Below are 26,992 nucleotides of genomic sequence, written 5' to 3'. Positions count from 1 at the left end.
GCTAAAGCCTCTCCTGGATGAACCTACTGAAATCAATTTTTCTCACCACATCTCCTATGGGTTCCTGGTGGTTATGGGCACCCAGGGATTTGTAGGGAGACTTGGCTGAATAAATTCCAAGCCACTTTTGTTCTTGGGGCTGTGCCTTGTCCTTCTCAGCTGCTTTCAGCTCCCAGTGCAGCCTTTGCATTCTGTGCTGCCTCTCACTGGTGATGCCAGGGCTGATTACATTTGCTGTCTTTGTCCTTTTGCAATGTTCCTTATGCCTGGAATATCCTCCTGGCACTGAGTCAAGAGATCATTTTTTTCCTACCACCCTCTGTGAAACTCATTTCCAGCACAACACCCATTAGATGAGCTGATAGAGGGTAAAAAAATAGCAGAATACTGACCTGCCTTTCTCCAGGGACTATGGATTTGATCCAAGGCATCTTTTTCTTAAATTTTTCATATTTTTACTTTGTTTGCTGCTAGATATTCCAGGTATTTTATATATTCAAATAATGACTAGCATATCATTACCTACATCCCAAATGCCAATTTTAATATCAGCCTTTGGGGAGTCTGCTGAGATGTAGATTTGGAAGCACAGCTCTCATTCCTGTAGAGTGGGACATAGCCATAACCATTTGGGAAAGCTTTAAAAAATTAGATTCTTGAAAAATCTGGGAATTTGCAGCATGAGCATTGCCAGGCAATCTGAGATTTGTCCACTTTATCCAGTTTCTGGCAGTAGCCAGGGCAACAGTCAGGAGGAGGCACAGGAGATGCTGCATGGGGCTGCTCATGCCTATCAATGTTTCATCCTAAGCCTGCAAGGCCAGGATTGTTTTAAACCCTGAAACACGATTTTCTCATCTCTTCTCCTCTATTCTTTTAGTGCTCAGCATTTTAACTTCAGCTGCCCTTGGCAATGTGCACATCTCATTTGCTCTTTGGAGCTGTGTCTCTGTGAGGATTAAGCTGGAGAATTGTGTGTGCAGCTGGTGCATCCTGGCAATTGCTTGGCTTGGAGCACACCAGGGGAGAACCTGCCCCAGTCCCAGCAGGTTTAGTCCCAGCTTTAGCCTGGGGGCACCTTTTGCTGTCACCTGGTCCCTGCTGCACCCTGAGGTGCTGCTCAGCTGCTGAGGCTTTGTTGGGTAACAAAGGGAACCACAGCAGTGCCAGTGAGAAGCTGATATTCCCCCTTCTGTTTCTGCAGGGAATGGAGGAAGGTGTGGAAAGGGAGGAAGCTGAGTCTCATTTTCATTTAAAAGTGAGCCTGACCAATCCACCTAGAAACGGGTGGGGGTGTTACAACCATTTTGTGGGACTACAAAGTCCAGCTTTGAACTTGGAGGGACCCTTTTTCCTTGGTAGCAGCAACACATTTTGTTTATCACTTCTGTCAATCTGACAGCCACTCCGACTGAGAGTCTCTTCATTATTAATAATCCCAGGAAGTAGTATTTTAAATTTTTATGGTTTATGCTTTGCAGCACCTGAACCACAATATATTACATGCACCGTGGCAGTGGAGTGGGAATTACACCAGGGCTGCATGTCCTTTTCCAAATGAATAATTTAAAGTTTTCACAATGCCAGTTATGTTAAATATTATTACTCATTTCTTCAGGGAAAACCATAGAGCTCGAACGCAAATATAAAGTGGCAATAAATGATGTTACATTTAGCCAGTTGGAGACAAGGCTCAGAATTCATATCAGTTCATTTTCTGAAACACTTACTTCATCCCTTTGCTGGAAAATCCTTTTCAAGGTTCTGTGCTTAATGGGATATTTTTCAATTTGTCACATTTCACATCGACTCTGCTCCTTCCTCCTCACAGCAAATGCTTTTAATATAGCCCACTTGGTTAGAAGCTTGCTTTCTTTTCCCTTTCAGCAGCCCAAATCCCTGGATTTCCCAGCACTCTCCCACTGTTTACCTTCTCAAGGTTGTTGATGATGGATTTCCTGCTGATGTAGGCAGACTCTCATCTGTTGTTTCTCACCTCAGCACACATATGATTTTCCAAAGCATCACTACAGAGAGGGTGCATGGTCCTGCATCCATTAAAGCTGAGGAAAGATTTCCTATTGATCCCAGTCTTGGCACTGGCATTAAGCCTGGAATAATAAGAGCATTTAGGATTGGGACTCAATAAATGTATTAGCAAACTGCATCATTGGAAACATCTTATGTGGAGCAAGGTGATGGATGTGGCTTGTGGTCCTGTTGTGGTGGGGTTTCAAAATTTCCTCAGGCCATTCCCTGCAGGCTGCTCTGAGCCTTCAGAAGTGTTTGAGGGACTGGAATGAGGACCCAGAAGATCCAAGGAAGAAAACAGAATGTCAAAACCTTTCCAGAAATGGAATGATGTTACTGCATCTTCTGACCTGGGATGGCTGAGGGGACAGTTCTGCAGAGAGCTGCCATTTCCATAGGTTGTGTGACTGCCTTCCCACCCTCATCCTCTGCTGGCCCCCAAGCCCAGAAATGTGATATTTGTATGGAGAATCTGCTGGAGCTGCCATTGTCTCTCATTAATGAAAGTCTAAGAAAACGCTGCCTTGTGAGCAATGAGCCAATCCTGGTGTGAACTCCTGACTCAGCCACCAACTGGGACTCAGAACATTACTGAGATTCTTTTTTGTCTTTTTTCCCTACTCCTCCATGAGTAATATGGGATGCTGGGGTCATGCTGTGTGCAGAGCCCCTGAGCAATTGATGAAGAATTCCCCAGGATCCCCAAGCATGTGAGGATGAGCCTGAAGCCAGCTCGACAGGCCAAAGCCTTTAAATGCACACTTAACTCGAAATATCCAGCTCATCCTGCTGATGTTAATAGGACTACTTGCATGCTTAAGTGCTTTGCTGAATTGCTGGTTAATTAGCTGAAATTCTAAATGAACCTGGTTAAGGAGGGAGCTGCAAGGACTGCAGTGTGGGTTCCCATAGTTAGGTGTGACTTTTTGCTGCTCCATGGATGTGGACACTGCAGAAGGCTCCTGGGGAACCTAAGCTGGCTTTTCCCAGGTTGTTAATTTTTCTCACCTCCAGCCTAAATCTTTCCCAGGCTGGGAATCTTCCTCAGAGACAAAACAAGGAAAGGTAGAAAGAAAATACAGATAAACACCTGATGTTACCACTGAGTCCTGTGAGTGTCCTGTGTCATCTTTGCACAAAGCATGTTTTCAAAGAGGTGTTGCTTTCTTTGACCAATGAGTCTTTTCTACTTTGTTTTTCATGATCTCCCTTATATAAATGCCATGGCTTTTCAATGAATCACTGCTTGCTGCTTGGAAGAGGAGTCTGTTCCTGTATTCTTTTGCCACTTCCCAGCCCCACAGCAACACATGGAAACCTTTTCCCTCCTCCCATATTGTCACAATCTCTCTGCAAATCCCATCTAGGAAGCAACTTTCAAAGAACAGCTTTATTTTGGATGTAAAGCAAAGAAAGTCCCAGGTAATTTATTGGTGTCCTCTTTACTGCATATGCAATGAACAGCTCTGTTCCTGCCACTTTAGGGTGGTGTATCTCTGGGAAACAGTGTGAAAACTTTAAGAGCAGATCACAGGAGCGAGATAATCTGCAGGGAGATTCCCTGAGCCCAATCCATCTGGAAGTTCCCCCTTGGAGCAGCTCTTTTCCAATGTGCCAACATCCCCGAGGAGGAAAGGAAGAGATGGCATTTCTTTCCCTTCAGCTTCCATGCAATTGCAGCTTCCCCATTTTCCCTTTTCCTGATTTCAACCCAGAACAATTCCCAGGGCAGAAGAGCCAAGGAGAGGGGACGGGGAACATTCTGTGGGTTGTAATGAACGGCAGCTGCTCTCCCAGGAAAGCTGTCGTGGTGTGAGATGGATGTTCCTCCTTTGTATGGGAGCTGTGGGATCTAAAACTGCTCGGGGGCAGCCGCTGATAAACGAGCGCTGATCATTGCCCCCTCTGCCGAGTCAGGAGCCTTTTATTACTCCACGTTCAACAGCAATTTGGGGAGAATTTCTGGAAGACTTCACTGCCAGGAATTTGGGTTTTTTTCTCGCTGACAAACTGGAAAAAAAAGAAGGTGAAAAAGGAGTGATGGCAGGGAATGGGGGAAGGCAAATCTTTCCCACCCGACTCAAATCAAAAAGCTGGAAAGTGAAAACAGAAAAAGAAGAATTAAAAAAAAAAAGCTAAAAGTGCAGAAAGATTGCTTTATAAGATCATTACTCCTTTTCTAAATTTGCACTTTTAACTCTGCAAGAGTGGGATCCATGCTCAGGCTGATTTATTCAGCCTGTGGGGGACTGAGCAAGAAGCAGCTCTGTTCTTCTCAATGTACACCCCGTGCCCTCAGCAAAATTACATTTTTATCGCTGCTGCCACAATACTGAATGGTGCCCCCAATGCAGGTTTTCAGTTTTCTGTTTGACCTTTGTCACTTCTGTGCTGTCCTCTAAAAAGGAGACTTCACTGCCTGCCCTTTCTTCTGCTGAGTGATTCCAGTGAGTGTCTGACAAAGCCACTTCTGGAGAGCAGCTTTTTAACTTTTGCCATGCTAAAAGCTCTTTAGCAAAGGTGCTTCTTCCCTCTTCTACCAAAGCTTTTTGATGCCTCTGCAAACACTGCCCAGGGTGACTCTGGCTCTGTTCATACCCATTTCACTGCTGGCACAGTCAGCAAATTGTATTTCAAGTACTTTCCGATCTGGCTGGGGCCTGAGCTTGTTTATTTATTCCCAGATGTGATAGAATTGCTGCTGGACCTGAATCTGATGCCTGGTGAAGGAAGGGCTGTGTGGCTTCATTTCCAAACTCAGTATTCCTGCAGACAGCATGATTCAAACTTTCCTACTTATTGGTGCAATGGAACAGTTAAAAAATAACCATAACTAAATTGGTATTGATGATGAAGAAAATTAAATCATAGCTAGAAACAATGAAAGTTTTTGATTTGATTTTTTTCTTATATGCTGCCTTCATGGCCTTTCATTAAGACACAGCATTACAGTTTGTGGAAAAGCTCTCAGATAAATTTTTTAAAAAAGTGTCTGCAGCTAAGATTTATATCAAGCAAGAAGCATGAATTTGGGAGAATTGGATATTGTCTGAAAACAGAAAGACAGCAATTTCTAAACACTGGCTGGCAGGTGCTGCTGGGTGATGCTCTATAATTTACTGTACTGGGTTGACAAAAGGCCAGGGAGAAGACTGAAGGCTGGCCAGCTGCACAAGGCTGGGTGCATTTGCCTCCTTTTGAGGGAGAAAATGAGGTTATTGCTTGTTTGGAGCTCAGAGCTGACCTGGGCCACTTTGTCTTGGCTGCAGAGAGACATTTAGCCCTCAGTGTGCTGGACAGGGTGGGCAAAATGGGACAAAATTCAACAGTGGGTTCAGAGCAGGGTCAGGATTCAGCCCAAACCTTCCCAAGCTTGTCCCCATGGGTCATTTTCCTCTTTGTGTTGTGTCCCCATCTCCCAAATGCTCACAGAAATGTGTTTGAGTGGCTTTTTGTCCCTTCTTCTCACCAAGTATTAATATTGCAAATGCTCCTGTAATAAATACCATTGAGAGGGATTCACTGGAGGATGTAAATATTCATCAGCCTTTAATGATTTGCATTTGAATCCAGAAAATTGGCTTATGACTCCTCACTGCTTTTCTCTTGCTCTGATTTCCACACACATTAAATGCAGGAGGATTAAATACCTGGGGTTCTCTTTGCTCCAAAGCAGACTTTGCTGTCTTCATTTGGAAATAAGTCCTTGATTAGCTGGGAACTCAACCTTGTGCATCACTTAATCAGTTCCAATCCTTCACCACGGTTTTGTTTCTAACTAAGAGCTTCAGGATCACTCTTGTCACTCTCATCTGGAGCAGCCTCCACTCCTGGAGTTTTTCATGTCCACCAGGCTGCAGCTCAGAATGAGGAACCAGAAAGTGGAGCCAGAAAGTGGAAGGGTCTTCTGGTATAAATCACCTCATTTCATTACATTAGTAAGACCTGGATTAATCAGACAGATCTTAGGGGAAAAGCCAAGGTGATAATAAAAGATAAATATTGATAATCTGGAGCCTGAATGAATGAGTCACCAAATGGCCTAAATTTAAATCAGCTTCAGCAGAACTTGTTTGGACAGAGCTTTTAATTAGTGAGGCTCTTCTTTAGGATGGGCTATTCTTCTACCTGTTGAGCATGATATAAAAATTAAATACTCCTAAACAAAAGTGGGTGTCAAACATTTGGCTGCCAGCTATTTTAAGGCTCACTGTGATAAACTCACTGTCCTAGTTCTGTGTATCTGCTGATTTATCTGCCTCTCTTATTCCTGAGGGGGTGATGGTTGGTGTTCATTTATGGTGCTTGTGTAGGTCCAGGGGAAGGTTTATATAGAAAAGCTTTGATAACAACCCAAAAATCTCTGCTGTGGGCAGAAGCCTTAAAAGTGTTGTTATTTTCCAGGTAATTGTGAAAACAAGAACAGAATATCAGCCTGACCAGAAGAACAAAGGAAAACTCAGAGTGCCCAAAATTGCTGAATTCACAGTCAGTTTCACTGATGGGGTAACAGAAAGACTAAAGGTAAGAAATGGATCTTCTGCTGCCTTCTGATTCAAATGCCATTCATTTCAGAAGAACTGAATCACAGTGACAGGAAAGACATAACAAATTTAACACTCCACTCATTACCAGGGTCAAAAAGAGCTTTATCTGCATGAGTGTAAAGTTTTTTTTTAGGACAGGCATGAAAATACCTCCTTAGCTACATCTCAAGTAGGAAATGCTTCTCTCCCAAGAAAATGATGAAAATATATTCCAGCCCAAATTGAAAATAAACCAAGTTTGAATCCTTTTTCTTCTCAAAAACTAGTGTTTAAAAAGAATTTTTTAAAATCCCAGTGAAGATGGATTGGAGCATTTTGTTTAGCCTTTTAAAATTCCTTTTGTCTCATAGCCAGACAACCCTTTTAATATTTAAATATTTTAGTATAATTATTATATTACTACAGATTAAAAACTACTTCAAAATTCACAGAAAAAAAAGGTATTAGAGAAATATCCAAGCATATCCTGTCCTGTAAGCAGTTTTGCTTCACAAGAATTGGACTTTTCTGATGGAAAATGTTTCCTTGGGAAATTTTCAACAGGCTTTACTCAAACAAGGAAAGAAACTCATGAATTATTGAGTGCCATTGGTTCCTGTTGACTGCAGCACATTAGAATGGCTCAGTTCCTCCTAAAATTAGACTCCAAATGTGTAGCTGCCAGTTTTTCCTCCCTTTTCCCTGGGAAGACCTGGTGCTTTTTCTGAGCCACAGAGCATGGCAGTGCAGAAATGTGAGATCTGACTGCTCATTTTCAGAGTCAGAGGAAATCTCAATAATTTTGAGTAGAAAACAGAGAAAGTGGGCAGTGCCTGGTGACATTCCTGCTCCTTCCAAGGCATAACTTATCCTTAAGAGTTGTGGGAATTAATTTTTATGGCTCTTGGTTTTGGTTTTTTGGGTTTTTTTTTTTTTTCCAGTGGACATCACAGATTGATCTAAAAATTCTTACCTGCCATTGATATTTACTGAATTCTTCCCTGAGCTTATTGTGTGTAGTAACCATTTACCACCAGTGGTAACTGTTTTGTACCAAAGTGAATTAACCACAGTTAAACCCCAGTCTTGGAAAGCACAGCAGACATTTCCAGTGTCACACACAAATCAGAAGGGGACACGAAGTCCCAGCAATAAATTCAGATTGTCTGCATGGATGTGTTGGCTCTAACCCACAGTACCTGGCCTGGCTGGTGCTGGAAATGCCTCTCTGGCTATTTCACACTCAATCCTGCAGCCCTGAAGGGTGTGAGAGGCAGAGTAAAACCACTGAAAGATCTGGTTTTGTTATTTAAAAAAAGCACTCAAGAACATCTCCTTACACAGCTAGATAGCTCATGGATAAATCCTATTTCATCTACTCCTTCTACTGAGTATCTTGTTTTTTTCCTATTCACATTCCCAATTTGTTGTTGCATTCAAACCTCTCCTTTCATGCATTTTTTTCCTCTTGCCATCCTGTTTTTGGTGCAGTTTTCCCATTGCTCTCACAGCTCCAGCTGGGAGCCCTGGCAGAGGTGGGAGCTGGGCCTCTTCCTATAGAGCCTAGCAGCATCACAGTTTCATTTTTGAGCAATTTCCTTTCCCTGAAATCCATATGATTTTCATTCTCTGCTCTGCAATGTCAATTTATTCATCAGGCAGCCTCTGCTCTAATACTGGATAAGACTCTAAGCCTCTCCCTGCCTCCTTTTCATAAGGCTTCCATGTATCCCATTAAATTTGTACTAGTATTTCCTGACAAAATGAGCTGAGATAATAGCTAATATTTATTACCTTTTGTACTTTTTATTGCACCACATTTTTGTCCCAGTGCATATTTTTAGTGAAGTTATTAAAAACCCTGCCCTCTGGTTATAAGCTGCTCTATTATCTGCTACTGATGAAATCATCTTACATTTGTTTTTTGGAGGAGGAAATCACTGTAAATACTTAACTTTGATGATCTCAGTTTGGCTACATTTTTAAAAGCTTTAAAGAAGATGATATAACTGTGATCATCATATTCCCTTTTGAGGGTGGAAAAGCCCTCCAAGACCATTGAGTCCAAACTGTGGGTAATGCCCACCTTGTCCCCAGCCCAGAGCACCCAGTGCCACCTCCAGGGATGGGGATCCAAACCTCCCTGGGCAGCTCCATCCCTGAGCTCCCTTTCCATGGGGAAATTCCTGCTGCTGTCCCTGAGCCTCCCCTGCCCAGCCTGAGGCCATTTCCCTGCCTGGGAAAAGAGGCTGTGATTCTGTGATTTTGTGCTACAGAAGACCAGGATGTCTGGAAAACAATTTGAGACCATGTGAACCTGCCAGCCAAGTCCACAGATGCCCTTTTCTCTGCCTTTGGGGTATCTTTTATTGAAGAAACTAATGAATTATTAGACAACTTTCTCACATGAACAAGCCCAAGCCAGAATTTAAGCTTATGCTTGCATATTTTTTATCCATCCAGAATAGCCCAGATCTGAGCTCTTTAATTACCATAAAGAAGAGACTGTCCCTAGGCAACGGTTCTTATTTCACACCAGCTCTTCCAGGAATCTCAGCTAGCTCCTGCCTCTTGTCACATCCCCTAATAGATGAGATGATGATTCTCTCCAGCTCAGCACACCCTGTCCTGGAAGTTTGACCAATTAGGCTGATTCTTCAGCTGCATGAGTCAGCCCATACATCCTTTATAGAACTGTTTAAATAGTTGTGTGGAGATGGGTTACAAGAAAATGATGTTAAAAGAACCTTATGCTCGAGCCATCCATACAGAAAAGAAATTTCTCGTTTTACTCCTCCACAGAGAAGCAAAGAGAACATTTTTCTAAGCTGACAGGAAGTGATTTATAGACCTTGCCTTCTCCAGACTCCTTCTACCTTTGGAGTGTGTTCCTCTAGGAAGTTTTTGAGCTGCAGAGATCTTGTTTTGCAGCACTCTGTGAGCTGAGGTTTCCCAGGCTGAGGGGGAAGGGTGCCTGCTGTTTGCTGCTCATTTGCAGTGCTCTGAAGGGAGCTCCTGCTCCTGGGCTGGGCCATCCTGTGACAGCACTGAGGTGCCTTAGAGAGGTTTGTAAATGTGTCTCTGATTCCTCTGTGGGGTGACAGCTCTGACTCTCTGCATCTGGGGCTTCCTGCTGCTCCTCACCAGTGAGACCCCATCTTGCAGCTTCTAAGAGCAATCTCTCATATATGAGTAATCATTCTGCCCTCATTTCTATCAATACTGAAGGGAGATTTAATCCCTTTTGCTTTTCAAGCAGATTCCCCACCAAATGAAGTCTTGAACAGGGTTTCCAGTGACTCATTTTCTCTTCCAACCAGCCCAGATAGCACAGAAATCATCCAGCAGCATTAGTTTGTTTAGATAGCACCAGAAGAGGTGCTGGAATGGCCTTTCTGTGCAGGCCAGGGTGGGCACCTGAACTGCTGCCCCTTACTGGTTTTACACAAACTGGTCTCTTTGTTATACCAGTCTGAGCCCCTTCTCATCACTGCCACATAACTGTTAATTATCTTCAGGATTTATTGACTATTAGCTGGCTGATTGTTACCTCCCATAGTTACCTGACTTCTCAAGTCTTCTACAGTTCTTTCCTTTTCATGGATCAGCTTCTTTTAAAAGTTTATGTTTTCAGAGTTGGAATAATTAAACTCAGTACTTGTCTTTAACAGAACAAGTTGGGAGTGGGTGTATGGGGGAGAAGTCGAGATATTTAAGCTGTTTTTTGCCAGCAATTTATCTACCTGGAGAAATCATCTGCAAGTATTGATGAACTTCATTATTCTTGCTGCAGTTTGGCAAGATGCATTTTCAGAGTCACTGGCTGTGTCATCTGTCCCTGTTGAGTGTGCAGTGACAATTATTTATCATTAGATCACCCCTCTCCTCCCTCCACCCTGAAGCTGCTCTGCCACACGCTCATCCAGGGACCACTGGATGCAATTATTGCCCACACTTTTCATCAGGTCCTTGAAATGTAGTGGAACCCATTCAAATGCTTCTGTAGTTCATACTGGAACAATTCTTTTCCTCTGATTTAGTATGGAAGATTTAGAACAAAATCACTTTGTCTCCAGCCACACCCTACAAAACAAACTGTGATGCAAGAATTGTTCATGATCAAACCCTAGCCAATATCTCAACTGCCTGGCTCTAATTAAGAAAGATTTTTCTGGGCCAGGGAATAATTGGGTAACAGGGAATAAGTGTGTAACATCTTTGCCAAATGGAAGATGGTTCCCCCACTGAAAGGTGAGCCACCAAATCCCAGGGAATTCACACTTTGCTGCACTCACAGAGCTCCAAATGTGCCATTCCTGCTCCCCCTTCCCAAACTTCCCATCCCTGCCATGGATCCTGCAAACTCCTCCTGGGATGTTCTGCTTTCACCTGTAGGCCCTTGCTTTAGGCTGATAGTTCTTCCTCTAACCTACAAAGAAATCCCAGAGAAACGACTGGGGCTTTTCATTGTAGCCATTCATAGGTAAATACATTTTAAAGTCTCCTTTAATTGCGAGTTCCCACAGGGCAGGAGTAACTCCTGGTGAAAGGACTCTTGGTTTTTAATCCCATCAGTACCAGCGTTGCCATGGCAACTGCCACATCCCATGGGGGATCCCATTGCCCTGATAATGGGATGCTGCTCTGGGGATTTCTCCCTCTGCTGGGAGGGAGAGCAGAGCAGTGGCAGGCACAGGGAGCAGGGCTGGGACCGGGCTGTTCTCCTGAACCTGCACTGGGAGAGGTGGCAGGAGGGAGGGCTTGGTTTCAGTCCCCAGGAACATTCCATCCCTTTGGCAGCTCCCAGCTGTCTCCAGCAATCTCCTTTCCCTGTGGATGCAGGTGTCAGGCAGCTCTCACTGCACCCAGGTGTTCTCCAGACTGGATGATTTGAGTGTGGAGCCAAAGCTGCTCTTTGCAGGATGAATATTTTCCAGTGCAATGCAGCAGCTCACAGGTTCCTTTTCCCCAAAAAACCACTGCCCAGCCCTGCCATACACACCTGCAGAGAGAAGCCACACAGGTGGGAGTGTGCAGGCAGGTGAGCAGTGCTGCTGCTCACCTTTGTGCCTGAGCTCAGCAGTGCTGCTGAGGCTCTCTGGGAGCAGCTCCCACCTGTGGCTGTGGCTCTCCCAGGCTGCACAGGCACAGTGATGGAGCCCGTGGTGATCCCCAGTGACAATCAGGGGCTGGGAGGATGAGCTGGGTGGGGGTTTGTGGCTCACATCTGTCTGATCACAGCCCCAGGTGTTGCTATAAACCCTGCAAGGTTTCCCCTGCCTGGGTCAGAGTCTGGGGGTTTTGTAGGAACTCACAGCTAATTCCCTAATTTTTTTGTACAGGCAAGGGCCCCAAAATGTCATGGTCATGTGTAAAACACACAAGAAAAATCTGTTTTGATTTAACTAGAATGCTCTCCACTGGTTTAGGAGCCAAACTAACAAAGCAAAGAGAACAAAACCCCAAATATGTTTTTTAAATAGGAAATGTCTTACAGTGCATTCTTGTTTTATGTTAGTTTTACACACATGGATATTCTTACAAAGTCAGGAGAAGCCTCTCTATTTTATTTTTGCCTTCTTTGAACACTAAGAGCAATTAGCTGAAGAGATTTGTTCCATTTTGGTTTGGGTTTTTTTCCCATTTAATTGATTTTCAGAGAGAAGAAAAAAGTGAATTGTATGCAGAAAATCTCTAAAAGTGGAACTCACAGAAAATATTCCCATGCCTAAATTTTTGTGGGGTATACCTGCTGAAAGTTCATTGTTCAAACCTGGATATATTGAAGGAGAAAAGATTCACAGAGCAGAAACTCAACTGACCCTTGGCTTTGGAGCAAAATGCTTGAAAATATTTCCATAAGTGACCACATGGAGATACCCCTGGTGCTAATTACTGGATGTAATTGCAGTTCCCATTGGGCCTGGAGGATTTCTTACATCTCTGTCTCTAAATCCACTCTGCACTTACCTCTGCTACCCCACATGAAATCTGCTGTGCTGATCAATTTTCCTGTCAGCATTTGAGGCAAAATGAAAGATATTTAATGCTGGTGTGGCCAGTGTAGCAAAAAAGACCAAGCAGGATAAAGGAGCAGGAAAGAATTTTCAGCTGAGTGAAACCAAAGCAAAGTTCTTGCCTGTTGGGAAGTGCATTTGGAGTCTTGTAGCCAGACCACTGAATGCTAACAAAAAATAATAATGAAAAAAGTGCCAAGCTTCACTCACACCAATTTCTCCATGCAATGTTTCACTCTCTGTAAAGCAGCACAGGCTGTGATTGAATGTTCAGCAGAGCTGAGCTGCCTCTTGTTGGTACTTGCAGATGTATTAGAGCCTGTTGGGTTGGATCCACAGCTAATGGAACTGGCCTGGTGCCTTTGGAGGCAGCATAATCACCTCGATTATTCATTTCTGTTGTTTGCTTTTAAAAGAGTAGCTCTTGTAAGTCATTTGCAGCAATAAAGCTTCATCTTTCTAATTCAAAATGGAAAGGCTTTTAATTCTTAAGTTACCCAGGGGACACTTTGCTCACCAAGTCCTCACTTTGTTCTCCTATAAAGCACCCACATAATAAGTTTTTAAGGAGAAATGGGTGTACTGAACCATGAATACAGAAATATTATTTCCTACTCATGATGGGAGACATAAATGCTGAAATACAGGTGAATTTGTTGCTCTTGTTGAAGGAACAAACCTTCAGGTGATTTTTTTTCTTCAGGCACAAGAGTGCACTGACCAGAGGTGTTTAAATTCATGCAAGCCTGACCTTTAGAAGAAGATAATTTCACACCTCAGTTTTTCCCTAGAGCCAGCCTGATCCTTGGCTGTGGCAGGGTGCTGCTCTTGTCTTTGGGTGATTTGCTTCAGAAAAAGCCAAGCTTTGGGGAATTCAGGTGTCTGCAGCTTTGGGGAATTCAGGTGTCTGCAGCTTTGGGGAATTCAGGTGTCTGCAGCTTTGGGGGATTCAGTGTCTGCAGCTTTGGGGAATTCAGTGTCTGCAGTTTTGGGGGATTCAGGTGTCTGCAGCTTTGGGAAATTCAGTGTCTGCAGCTTTGGGGGATTCAGGTGTCTGCAGCTTTGGGGGATTCAGGTGTCTGCAGCTTTGGGGAATTCAGGTGTCTGCAGCTTTGGGGGATTCAGTGTCTGCAGCTTTGGGGAATTCAGTGTCTGCAGCTTTGGGGAATTCAGGTGTCTGCAGCTTTGGGGAATTCAGGTGTCTGCAGCTTTGGGGGATTCAGGTGTCTGCAGCTTTGGGGAATTCAGTGTCTGCAGCTTTGGGTGGCTCTCTCTGGGCTGTGTGAGGGGCAGTGAGCTCTGGAGCTGGGTTTGGAGGGATGTCAGGTGGCAGTAGCAGGGCAGGGAACACAACCTGCAGTTCCAGGTGTGCTGCCATCAGCTCATCCCTGAATCCATTCCTGCTCAGGGCTCCTAAAGCTTTCCCTGCACCAAAATCCAACACCAGGGAGGAGTGAGAGGGAACATTTTGCATTCATGAGACTGTGCAGAGGTTGAGTCTTGGCAGGCAAAGGGCAGGCAAGGAGACAGTTTATTGATGACTTGATTTATCTTGTGTTCCTGTTAATGCATTTAAAAAGGGCCTGTGATGAGCTGAGGCATCCATTGCCATGTCCCACGTGCAGTGACCAGAGGAAATGTCACAGCCAAGGCTCTGCCAGGCCAGCAGGGAAGGGCTGCAGAGGATGTTCCTGTCTGCTGCAGCCCCACTAATTGGAAAAACACCTCAAATTAGGGATCTGGAAGGATCCAGCAGTGCTCAGCTCCTGGAATGGGCTGCCAGGTGTTCTCAGGATGTGCTCTGGGAAGAAAAGCTCCTTTCTGAGCAGTTCTTGAGTCACCCCACTTGTTTAATTTGGGGGGTCTGCTCTGTTTCTTTTGGAGGTAACAGACACAGAACCATTTAATGGCCTGGGCTGGGAGGGACCTGAAAAATCATCTGGTTCTAGTGGGAAGGCTTCTGACAGTTGAAAAAGAAAGAAAATATTCTTATAGGAGGAGGGGAAAAACAGCTTTAAAAACCTGTCAGGACTGCCAAAATGGCCAGGTATTTATTTGGTGTTCCTAGAAACAACATCACCCCATCTCACTGTACCTGCCTGCTGGATGAAGGAATTTTTTATGGCATTAAATGGAAGAAAAGAGAAAGCAAACCCAACAGAGCTTTTTATTTACCTAAATGGAAATTCACTGATATTCATTGGTGAAGCAGCCTTATTTAAAATGGCATTTAGAACTTCCATAAGGAAAAGGGGTTTGGAAACAGAGCAATGAATTTTCCATGCAAGGGGTTTGACTTGGCACAGGGAGATGTCATGCAGCCCACAGCTGGCACCAGACACTGTTAAAAAGATCTGAGGCTATTAGTGCCTAAACAGCCACTAGAAATTATATTACATGATGGAGACTGGCTAATATAATTGAGCCAGCTAGTTATTGTGTGCATAATTTAATTATTTGACAAATTGCTTAGAAACACGGTGTGCTCCTTCCACACTCCCAGCTTTAGGAGTGCAGAGCAGAGCAATTGCTGGTGGCTACCCTGGAAAAGAGATGTTTCTTTTTAAGATTTGCAAACTTGGAGAAGTTCTCTGGTGCTGTCAGGTGGGCTGGGGTGTGCAGAGATGGGTAAAGCCCAGGGGGACATGGCTGGGAGGGAAAATTGGCTCAGAGACAGCCAGAGCTGTTTCAAGTGGATTCTTCTGAGGCTGAGGCTTGGATAAATGAGCCTCTCTGTAGTCTGAGTGTTTTGGGCTTTGATTGCTGGGCTGTGTGGGCTGAAAGGAACCTGTGGAATAGTGGAGCAGAGAATCCCAGAATGGTTTGGGTTGGAAGGGACCTTAAAGCCCATCAGAGCCACCCCTGCCATGGGCAGGGACACCTTCACTGTCCCAGGGGCAGCCACAGCTCCTCTGTGCCACCCTCACAGTTCAATTTTTTTTCCCAGTATCCAACTTAATCCTGCTCTGTCAGTTGAAGCCATTCCCTGTGTCCTGTCTCTCCAGGCTCTTGTAAAATTCTCTCTCCATTTTTCCTGCAGCTCCTTCAGGCACTGAGGTCACAGTTGTGTCACCCCAAAGCTTCTCCTGTGCAGGTGAACAATCCCAGCTCTCCCAGCAGAGCTGCTCCATCCCTCTGCCCATCCTGGAGCCTCCTCTGGGCTCTCCCAGCAGCTCCAGCTCCTGCTGTGCTGGGGCAGCTCTGCAGGTGGGGTCTCACCTGAGGGGACACAGGGACACAATCCCAGCCCCTTTCCTGCTGCTCCCTGGGGCTCAGCCCAGGAGCAGATGGCAGAAGTTTCTGGCCCCCAGGATGATCCCATCCTCATTTCTTCTTATAGATTGGTTTATGGTTATGAATTGTAACTTAAAGGACCAAAAAATCATATCCACCTTCAAACTGCATTAAGAAACCTCTGGCACTGGAGTATTTCCCCATAGCCCTGAAAATGTAGGGACATGAGTAAGGACATTTTCCTCTTACAAAGCATCTCCTAAACAATGCTTCTTAGGAATCTGGACACCATCTGGAATAAAGCTGGGCTGTAAGAATAAAGAACAAATCCAGCATCTTCTTGAGCAGTACTAAGCAAATCTGAAGACCCAATTGTGTCACTTTTTTTTGCAGTAGACTTTCAAAATTTCAGAGGCAAAGCTGTTGCCAGAAGATCAGCAAAATCAGCAACTTATTACAGAAATATTTTTAACAGTGGGGAGTGAAATGACATTTTTGAAGAAGTGCAGTCAGATCATTTTCACTGCCAGGGTGGATCAGGGTGCTGGGCAAGGCAGCACAGCAGTTTCTGCCAGGTTTGAGCAGTGGGGCAGCTTTTCCTGGGGTGTGTTTGGGGGATGTCTCATCCCCTGCTTGATCCATCTCAGTGTCCTGTCAGCCTGTGCCTCCCTCCCTGCCAACACATCCGAATTTTCTTGCAATAACAACCTGGATTTGGGTGGTTTGCATTTGGATTCCATCCTGGAGTACACAGAGGCTGCCAGGATCCAGGAGCTGATCCTTTAACTGTACCTTCCATCTGGAAATCTGATGGTGTCAATCTTCCATCTCATTATCAGCTGGAGGAAGTTATGGGATGAAGGGGAAAAAAATGGTCCTCCTGAATTTTTCATTGTCAAGCAGAAATCCTTATAATGGATTCAGGAGTGCATGGATGTATTTGGATGCCCTTTGATGATTTTGTATTTTTTCTCCTGCAAGTTAACTGGGTTGTCAGGGATTGATGGGTTTTCAGGTGTAATGGAATTGCCATAAACTATAGGAAAAGCTTTGCTGCCTCTCCAAGCACAGCTCTTAAGCTCCTCTCTGAAATAACCTTGACAGAATTTCTGCCAGTTTTGTTCATAACAAATTTTGCCTTGTTCTTTGCCTTTCTTCTTCTACAAAGAGAAAAATTAAAACCAAGAGAATTTCTTTAGCTGAATTGCCTATTAAAGGTTACAAGATTTCCCAGCAACACTGAAGGTATCTTGTAGAACCAGACATGGCAGCAGCAGTGAATCCTTTCCTGATAAATTGGAATTTTGTGAAGAGGCTGAGAAGAGTGCAGGAACAAAAACAGGTAGCAGGGGCTTCTGAGGTCCCAAATGCACATTACAGCTGCAGAGGGTAGGGAAATACTGCAGAATTTTGTAGGGATTTCTCTGTGATAAATGATCTTGATCCCTTCTCTGGGCCTGGCTGCTTCTCTTGTAGGCAGCAAGGCTTTTCTTGGTTGGAATCTTCTTGGCTCTGCTCCTGGTTTAAGTGTATATAACAGGGTCAAACACTGATTTACCAGGTCTAGAAATAAAATCATGCCTGATAATCTAAGAAGTGCCATCCACGCTGAAAGAGAGGAAATTTAGCTTGGATGTTGGCAAGAAATTCTTCTTTGTGGGGATGGGGAGGCCCCTGGGTCCCTGGAAGTGTCCAAGGCCAGGTTGGATGGAGCCTGGAGCAGCCTGGGGCAGTGGGAGGTGTCCCTGCCCATGGCATGAGATGATCTTTGAGGTCCCTCCCAAGCCAAGCCATTCCATGATTAAATCTTATACAAATAAGGACTAAAACTGGGAAAATCTTGCAATGGAAAAAGCTGTTAAATAAATGCCCTGCTGTTTGGATGTGCCATTGTTCTCTGGTTGCCTTTTAAATAAAGCTTTGTACTGGAGTGAGAGAGGGAAAAAGGGAATTTTTTGATGAAAAAGGAGATCCTGGGCAGCTGATGTAATCAAAGGATATTCCATGGGCTGCATGAAAGCCAGGAGAGCTGGAGCACCACTGCAATTAGACATCCTGAGCCTGGCACAAAACCTGCTGGCACCTCATCTCCTGCTGCCTGCTGAGGATGGATCCTTTTATTCATCTGGGCTGTGTGCAAATGCAAAAAATGTTCTTTATCTGTGGGGAAAGGGGGGAACCACCCCAAGTGTGCTGCTGCTGATGGGAGCTTGACATGGATGTTAAGAGCCTCTTCCCACATTTTTTGGAGGGTGGGGGGAGTGTTTTGGTGTGATAATGATGTTCTCTCTTCTCTGTTCCCTCTTCAGGGAACTTTTGGGAATCATGTGAGATTTTGAGGAGAGGGCAGGCAAATCCCCCCCTTCTTTCACCCACTCAGTCACATGTGACAGATTCATGCCTGCAGCACTTCTAGGTTTTATCTGCTCACTAAATTTTATTTCCCCTCTGTGAGTGTTTATATTGCTTAGAGACTGCCAAGGTTCGTGTTAATCATAAAAAAAAAAAAAAAAAAAAAAAAAAAAAAAAAAAAAAAAAAAAAAAAAAAAAAAAGTGGAGGTTTATTAGGTATTGCAGCTCTGTGATTCTTTGGTGTTTGAATGTTAATGAAGCTTTGTATGCTCTGGAATAGTTGGAGAGGTGGATCTTAGCTCTGGCATGGCAGAACATCTGGGGGTGGATGTTTCTTCCCTTTCCTTTGGGTTTTAACATCTTCCATGACATTTCATCCAGAGCAATTTTCCACCTTTTATCAGCAGGTGTAATATTGTCACACCAATTCTGTGAGTGCAGGGAAGGCAGGAGGGTGAAAATGGGCTCAGTTACACCCTGGAGGAAGGGCAGAGCTCAGCTCCTGGGCATCATCAACTGGGTGTCAGCACTTGGCCAGAGCTGAGGGGAATTTGTTATTTTTAGAGACTCAGTGGGTGGCAAGAGGAAAGAACCCCTCAAATTGCAGTTCTAATGCTTATTTCCATAGGCTGTGCCTGCACAGATTTTATTCTCACTCCAGACAGCTCAGTTCTTTCTTCTTCTGAAGGCTGAGTTTCAAGCAATGTTCCTTTTCTCCCTGTACATTTAATTTGGAGCAGAGGAGCCAAACTGGAGAGCTGAACATTTCTTATTTCTGAATTTCTGCCCCTCAGCATTGGCTTTGGTAGGACAAGATGTACATCTTGCCTTCAAATGAACCTCAGAGGACACTTGTGACATTGTCATCGTGGGTTTAGTACCTACACTGGAATTAGAGGAAGAGCCAGGCCTGGCAGGCTCCCCTTTCACGTGTGTCCTACAGGGGAAAATTCCCCCCTGTCAGCAGGATTGTGGTGCCTCTTCATGGGCAAGGATCTGTTTGTCCCAAGTGTCCTGTTGGAAAAAGTAGAGCACATTTAATCCAGGAAGTCTCTCTTTTTTACTATTGAAAAGAGACTTTTTTTTTTTTTTTTTTCATGTGTAATACAACTTCTTTGGGGACACAAATCATGTCAAATTCCATTTGCATCTGCTTTAAATCCAGCTGAGCCTTTAGTACCATGAAAAGGGACAGACTCCTCTGGGTTGGGAACCCAAGGGCTGCCATAAATCTGCTCTGAAATATTTCTGGGCACTGAGAGGAGGTGGATCCTAAAAGTTCTTGGTCAGACTGGTTCAGTTCATACAGCTGCAGTCCTTCTGTGCCAGATCCCTGAGCAGCACTCCAGGGCTCCCTGGCAGTGAATGCTGCTCCCTCTGCTGCTGCCTTTGCTTTCATGGACCCATTTTGCAGCAAGGAGAGCTCAATCCAAGCAGGAAAGTTAAAATGCAGGTGAGGCTTCAGTGAGCTCTTTGTCCTTGGCAAAGCCTCTTAGCCCCAGTCTCACCTTTTTACCCTTTATTCTAAAAAAATTGATTTAACAATGAATTCAGGAATCTCTCCTGCTAGAGTCTCCACAGCTCTTTCTTCCCTGAGTTTTGGATGTGATGGGTAAGATTTGACACCAAGGATACAAATTTGTTTTCACTCTTGTTTGAACCACCAGAATTGTAGCTCTGGATCTTCCAGGAGTAATCCCAGAGTGTAGGAACACCCTCCCCACAAAGTTCATCTTTCTGGGGGATTGCTGGGAAGGCTTTCCTGCCCTGCCAGCAATTCCAGTGGCCCCTGGAGTCCCTGCAGGATTGCAAATCCCACTGGTCCTAGAACTGCAGCTGCTGGAATGATTCAAGAGGAAAATCAGAGCAGATTTTAATGTGAACCAATCTTAAGCAATTAATAATATTTATTGATATTACGTATTGCTACTGTTGTAAAAATAAGATTATAATAATTAATGCTGAGCTATAACAAGCTTGTTGTTTATTAGCTGCTGTTCCTGACAATCCTGTCCCCCCGCTCTTGGAATTATCAGTGTTTTCCCACTTGGTGCCATCACCTCTCCTGCAAGTTAAATATTCTATAGATAGAGAGAACACATAGATCCTGCAGAATCCTGGTGCAGCCAGCTCTAATTTAGGCACTTGGTATCCAGAGCCATTTATGCTGCATTTGTGGAATTATGGGACCAAGAAATCTTTGGGAAAAGGGGAGGATGGGAGTGTTTTACAGCTCCTTGCTTAGTCCTTGAGGAAAAATCAGCAAAAATCAGTGATCAGGGCCTCAGTCCAGACATGGAGTAGGGACAGAAAACTTGCTGTTGGATGAACTATTGAACTGTTTGGGAGGAACCTGGAACAGCTGGAGAGAAGGGAGCTCCAGCAAAGGAACAGCAGAGTGACCTGCTGGGCAATGAGGAGAGGAGAATATTTGAGTCCCAGAGAGGGAATTGGGGCTGGTACCTCCAGCACCAGCATCTGCTCCTGGACATGCTGTGGGATTTTGTCAGTATCAGGATATTGTCCTTTTGGAGAAATAGAGAAGGATCTCTTTTCTCCTTCAGGACACAATTTATCCTGGTGGATACCCAGGAGGCACAAAGGGATATGAACTACAAAGTCCTCCCTGCTCCTCCCTGCTCACCTGCCTCTGCTCCCAGAAAAGTGGGATCATTTTATCCACACACAGCAGACCTGGAGTGTGGATTCTGGCTGATGCTGGGCCAGAGCTGAGAGCACAAAGAACACCAAATACTACAGCAAAATCTCCATTTTTGCAAGGGGATAAACAAAGGAATGTTGAATGTCTGTGGGGGGATGGGAGTGATGTGGGAATCCAGGATATTGGATCCAGCATTCAGTCAATTACCATGCTTAGTTAAGTTCTGCACGGTGGAGTGAAGGCTGCAGTCTGTTAGAGTGTCTGTTCCTATAAGTCATTTAATTATGAGGTTGCTCATATGCCATTTTAACATATGTACAGTAACATTATCCCTCTTTTCTAGGTCACCATCCTCATAAGCCTGGCTCTTGCATTCCTTGCCTGCATAGTGTTCCTTGTGGTGTACAAAGCCTTCACTTATGACCACAGTTGCCCAGATGGATTTGTTTATAAGGTAAGGAACTTCAGAAGGATGAATTGCCTGAGCTAATGACAGGCTCTAATTGCCTGCATGGTTGCAGCACAGGCTGCTTTTTTTTTTTTTTTTTTTTTTTTTTTTGACCAGGCCAAACAGAACATTTGGCAGGAATGTGTTGAAATGGAAAAAGTGTTCTGGGAAATGTGGATGTGCATCTGACTCCATCAGCTACTGTTACAGTGTAATTGTTGGGATTAGCATTTGGTGAACACTACAGACAGATGTTCAGCAACAATCCCTCATATTTGTGAATGGATTTATTGCAGCTGGGATCCTGCATTTGCTTCCCACACTCCCAAGTAACTGATGTTTACTGGCATACAATGTAATGCAAAGCAAACTGCTGCAGTGCTGACACTGTCCTTTGTTAAAGAAATCCAAATTTACCCACGTAGTTCACTTCTAGATGCTCTTGAGCCTCTATCAAGAACAAAACCTTGTAACAATTGCTAAAAGCCAGTGATTTTATATTGAATATTCACAGAACTGTTTGCCTGGTCTGCTGAGATAAAGAAAGTATATTTTGCAAAATAATCCACTGTGAAGAAACTCATAAATTCACAGGAGTCTTGACCACACTGGGGATAATGTGTGAGCTGAAAAATAGAATGAGATGTTGGTGTATTAATCATTGTAAATTATTCTCTTAGGTTATATAAAAAGGGAGACTGGAAAAGGCTTTAGGGTGACCTAATTGTGGCCTCCAGTACCTGAAGGAGCTACAAGAAATATGGAGAGAGACTTTACAAGGGTGTGGAGTGCCAGGAGAAGGGGAATGGCCTCAAAGTGACAGAGAGAAGGTTTAGTTGGATACTGGGGAGGATTCCTTCCCTGGGAGGGTGGGAGGCCCTGGCACAGGGTACCAGCTGAGGCTGCCCCTGGACCCCTGGCAGTGCCCAGGGCCAGGCTGGATGGGGCTGGGAGCAGCTGGGACAGTGGGAGGTGTCCCTGCCCATGGAATGAGAGGAGCTTTGAGGTCCCTCATAGAGTCATGAGTTTCAGAATGAAATCCAAAGCCGACCTTGTGAGAAGAGCTGAGCCATTGGGCTGTGCCTGGTGCTCATCCCTGGTCAGGGTAACTCTAACAGCAGCACGGAGCAGCTTTTGCTGCCTCTGCCTGTCTGGGCATTGTGTGCTCACCCCACAAAGGTGTCACCCTGCAGGGCTGTCACCCCACAGAGGTGTCACCCCACAGAGCTGTCACCCCGCAGAGCTGTCACCCCGCAGGGCTGTAACCCCGCAGGTCTGTCAGTCACCCCACAGAACTGTCACCCCACAGAGCTGTCAGTCACCTTGCAGAGGTGTCACCCTGCAGGGCTGTCACCCCACAGGGGTGTCAGTCACCCCGCAGAGGTGTCAGTCACCCCACAGGGCTGTCACCCCACAGAACTGTCACCCCGCAGAGGTGTCAGTCACCCCACTGGTCTGTCAGTCACCCCGCGGCTGCTCAGCACCCCCTGTGTCGCTCACTCCACTCCCGCTGCCCTCGGGCTGCCAGCAGCAGCAGCAGCAGCAGCAGCAGCAGCAGCAGCAGCAGTAGCAGCAGCAGCAGCAGCAGCAGCAGTAGCAGCAGCAGTAGCAGCAGCAGCAGCAGTAGCAGCAGCAGCAGTAGCAGCAGCAGCAGCAGCAAGCAGCAGCAGCGTCAGCAGCCAGCAGCAGCAGTAGCACGCAGTAGCAGCAGCAGCAGCAGTCAGCAGCAGTAGCAGCATAGCAGCAGTAGCAGCATAGCAGTACAGCAGTAGTACAGCATTAGCAGCAGCAGCATAGCAGCAGCAGCAGCAGCAGCAGCAGCAGCAGCAGCAGCAGCAGCAGCAGCAGCAGCAGTAGCAGCAGCAGTAGCAGCAGCAGCAGCAGCAGCAGCAGCAGCAGCAGCAGCAGCAGCAGCAGCAGTAGCAGTAGTAGCAGCAGTAGCAGCAGTAGCAGTAGCAGCAGTAGCAGTAGTAGCAGCAGTAGCAGCAGTAGCAGCAGCAGCAGCAGTAGCAGTAGTAGCAGCAGTAGCAGCAGTAGCAGTAGCAGCAGTAGCAGCAGTAGCAGCAGTAGCAGCAGCAGTAGCAGCAGCAGCAGCAGCAGCAGCAGCAGCAGCAGCAGTAGCAGCAGCAGCAGCAGCAGCAGCAGTAGCAGCAGCAGTAGCAGTAGCAGCAGTAGTAGCAGCAGTAGCAGCAGCAGCAGTAGCAGCAGCAGCAGTAGCAGCAGCAGCAGCAGCAGCAGCAGCAGCAGCAGCAGCAGCAGCAGTAGCAGTAGCAGTAGCAGCAGCAGCAGCAGCAGCAGCAGCAGCAGCAGCAGCAGCAGTAGCAGCAGCAGCAGCAGCAGCAGCAGCAGCAGTAGCAGCAGTAGCAGCAGCAGCAGGGGCAGCAGCAGCAGTAGCTGCAGCAGCAGCAGCAGCAGCAGCAGTAGCAGCAGCAGTAGCAGCAGTAGCAGTAGCAGTAGCAGCAGTAGCAGCAGTAGCAGCAGCAGCAGCAGCAGCAGCAGGGGTGGCCGGGGCAGGCTGGGTGTGTCCCCAGGGTGGCACAGGCACCGTGGCCCTGTGGCAGCAATCCCCGCCAGTGGCCGTCACTGTGCTTCTCTCGTCCCCAGCACAAGCGCTGCATCCCCGCCTCGCTGGACGCCTACTACTCGGCACAGGACTCCAACTCGCGGGGCCGCTTCTACACCGTCATCAGCCACTACAGCATGGCCAAGCAGACCAGCTCCAGGGCCGTGTCCCCCTGGCTGCCCTCGGGCGCCGCCAGCCACGACAACAAGGCTGCCAAGACAGAAGGTCACTAGAGGAATAGAGGCGGTGCCGTGTCTGAGCAAGGGAGGGATCCCACCCCAGGGCAGCAGCAGCTTCATGGGTATTTCTTTTCGTGCGTTGTTCTCGTTGATTTGTAACCGAGTCGAGCTCTTGTACAAAGGCATGTTTGATGTTGACTGTACCTTAACGATGTAAAAATATTTTTAAATCATTGCTTAACTATTTGTTAGAAAAATAAATTAAAAAACAAAAAAAGCAAGTTAGGTAAACAGCCAGAGAGGATAAAAGCAGCAAAGAGAATCCCACCAAGTTTTGTCAGTGCTGGAAAGCTGTGACAAAGGCTCCACGGGCACTGAAGGAAGAGCTGGAATCCTTTCAACAGAAGTAGAGAGAACCTGGTACAAAAACATTGTGGTGCTGTTTGGTTTGCCAAAGGGGAGATATTTTACTGTCAGATTGAATCCAGTGTCAGTGCTCATTCACTGATAGAGAAATACAAGCATCCCCTCCTTCCCCAGACATGTTCCCATGCAAACACAAACCCTGCACAGTGCCCCAAGGAAATCCAGAAAGTCCTGGCATTCCTAATGAGCCTCCAGAGGGCTGCTGGTCCTGGCCAGGCTCTGAGGCTGAAATCCAGGCTGCTGCTTGGAGAGGGAGCAGAGTGGGAGCAGGCAGAGGCTGTTCAGTGAAATCTTGAATAAACTTTAGAGCTCAGGATTCAGAGTCAGGAGTTCAGCACTCTTCTGCTTCATGAGCTTTGGCAATTTCCATGAGGCTTTATCCTTTAGGAATCTCTCCTGGGGGTGACCAAAACTCAAAGAAATGCCATTATAATCACAAGAACATCTCAAACATGCTGATAGTATTGAGCCTCTAACTTTTCAGCCCCTAATTTTCCCATGAAATGGGATGCTCCTGCTCCCCTCCTTCAGCTTCAGCTCCTTCAGCATTTCCTGTCATTCCAGGTCACTGGAGAGAGGCACAAATCAAATCTCTGTTTGCAAACCCAGAGCAGACTCCAAGCTTAATCCAGTCCTACCCAGAGGAACACATCCTCTCCCCACAAATGGCACTTGAGATTAGTGCAGGCTGGTGGGATTGAAAAACCCCCAAGGATTCTCTTTTTTCAGAGCTGCAAGAGCAGGGAGAGCCAAGCAGAGTGCACAGGCAGGGCAAGGCTCACCTTGGCTGAGCTGCTTTTTCAGACTCTTGGCTGGACTGGGATGGAAATTAGGAACTGGCCCCTTCTTCCCTCGCATTGGGCAGTTTTGTCCTCCATGTCAGAGACACTGGGCAGTGTGTGAGGGCAGAACTCCCCAGTCCTGCAGGCATCATGAGAAATAACTGTATAGTGTAGCTAAAACTGTCGTGCCAAACACCATTGTCTGACTCCCTCTCCTCCCTCCCCTTTCCACCTGTAAATTCATTTCTCACTCAAAATGTACAAACCAGCCCCTCCACCAACAACCCCGACTCCAGCAAAACCACTGAACAGTTTATAATTTTGTGGTGTATTTTTTGTCAGTAGGTAGCAGAGACTGAAGTATTTTTTGGTGTAATTCTTGAACTTTTCTGACGGGATTAAAATAAAGTTCGATGTGACTGAGCGTGGCTGCCTTGGGTTTTCTGGGGAAATGCTGGGTGGGATTTGTGTGGTGCTGCCAGGCAGAGGCTGCACCTTGCACCAGCCCCAGGGTGACTGGATTTCAGGAGGCATTTCCAGAGCTTCCTATTTTCCCCTTTTAATGCCTGGATTTTATTCCCCATGTTCTCACCCATTTCCAATAGGAAAATGGTAATTAAACTGCAGCTCATCTTCTACTGCTTTACAGTGGATCTCCATTCCCATTTTAATGGAAATTCCTTCCAATGGACTTCTTTCCCACTTGAAAACCAATGGATTACAGGAACTTTTCCTGGCAGCAGTGTCTCTTTTATCATCTTTTCCTGATGCAAGCATTCCTTGCAATGGGGGTTAAAGGAAATCCAGCTGACAAACCAAGGGCTACAGCTGAACTTTGGGAAAGTTGAGCTCTGTACCCAAACTCTGCAGCTTCATTTGTAACAAACCCACAGCTGTATTCATCTCACATGCTTTAGAAAGCAGATTGTGTTGCCTCAAATCCTTTGGCTCTTTGAAATGGAATGATAGCCTGGCATTAAATTGACTCATTCCCAAAGGCTAAAGAACGTTTTATAAAACCTTTGGATAGCTTTCCTTCCAAAAAGGAGGAAAAAAAAAATGTGTATTCACAGTTGTGAAATTGAGCTTCCACAGGAGAGAAACCACTCTGGTGTTAGAGGTCAGCACTACTTGTGAAATACATTAAGGGGATCCAGTGCTGTGCAGGATTGAGTCACAGGATAATTTAACCATGGAATTCTATTGCCAGTTTCCCAGTAATACTCTGTGTTTACTTGAATCAGAAAAACCCAGGAATCAAATCACTTGAATTAAAAGCGTTCTAGCTATTACTAGATAAGTGAGTCAGTGGGGATAACCATTCCTATTTAATAAGGGAAAGATCAAAATCTGTATAGAGCAGCATAAAAAAAAAAACAAAAACCAAAAAAAAAACCCAAGAAAGACTCAGAGGGAAAGTAAGTAAAAGAAACCAAACAACTCGACTCAACTCCTGCTGCAAGTTCCACCACTGTGAATATTGTTATTACAGCTCCTGTACAAGCTGCAGTTGAGCTTCCAACGTTCAGCTACATATTTTAATCACAGGAACAGGGAGAAAATTGGAATTGTAGTGCATCATCTTATTATCTCAGTCTTTAAAAGCCTCCTTCAAGGCTGATCATGAGTTTCCAGCTCTGATTAAAGAGTGTGTTGGTGACAGCCTGGGCTCATCAGGCTCTCTGCAGCCTGAAGCTCTTGAGGGGCTCTGGAGAGTGAAGCTTTCCTGAGCTGTGCCTGGCTGAGTGAGGGCTCAGGCTCAGCCCTGGGGG

The 26,992-nt window shown here is 45.6% G+C and overlaps 1 protein-coding gene across 1 annotated transcript in view; it reads left to right on the top strand.

Annotated features, from left to right (window-relative positions):
• Nucleotides 1–25,643, top strand: part of NSG2 (neuronal vesicle trafficking associated 2) — a 32,350-nt gene extending 6,707 nt beyond the window's left edge. The window contains exons 3-5 of the mRNA XM_079320014.1: nucleotides 6,436–6,555; nucleotides 21,166–21,276; nucleotides 23,875–25,643. Coding sequence (XP_079176140.1) covers nucleotides 6,436–6,555; nucleotides 21,166–21,276; nucleotides 23,875–24,066 — 423 coding nt within the window. The 3' untranslated portion in view covers nucleotides 24,067–25,643. The remainder of the gene's footprint in view (nucleotides 1–6,435; nucleotides 6,556–21,165; nucleotides 21,277–23,874) is intronic.
• The last annotated feature ends 1,349 nt before the right edge of the window (nucleotides 25,644–26,992 follow it).

This window comes from Erithacus rubecula (genome assembly GCF_903797595.1).
Source record: "Erithacus rubecula genome assembly, chromosome: 16".
Taxonomy (NCBI): Eukaryota; Metazoa; Chordata; class Aves; order Passeriformes; family Muscicapidae; genus Erithacus; species Erithacus rubecula.
This window is presented reverse-complemented; position numbering and strand designations above follow the sequence as displayed.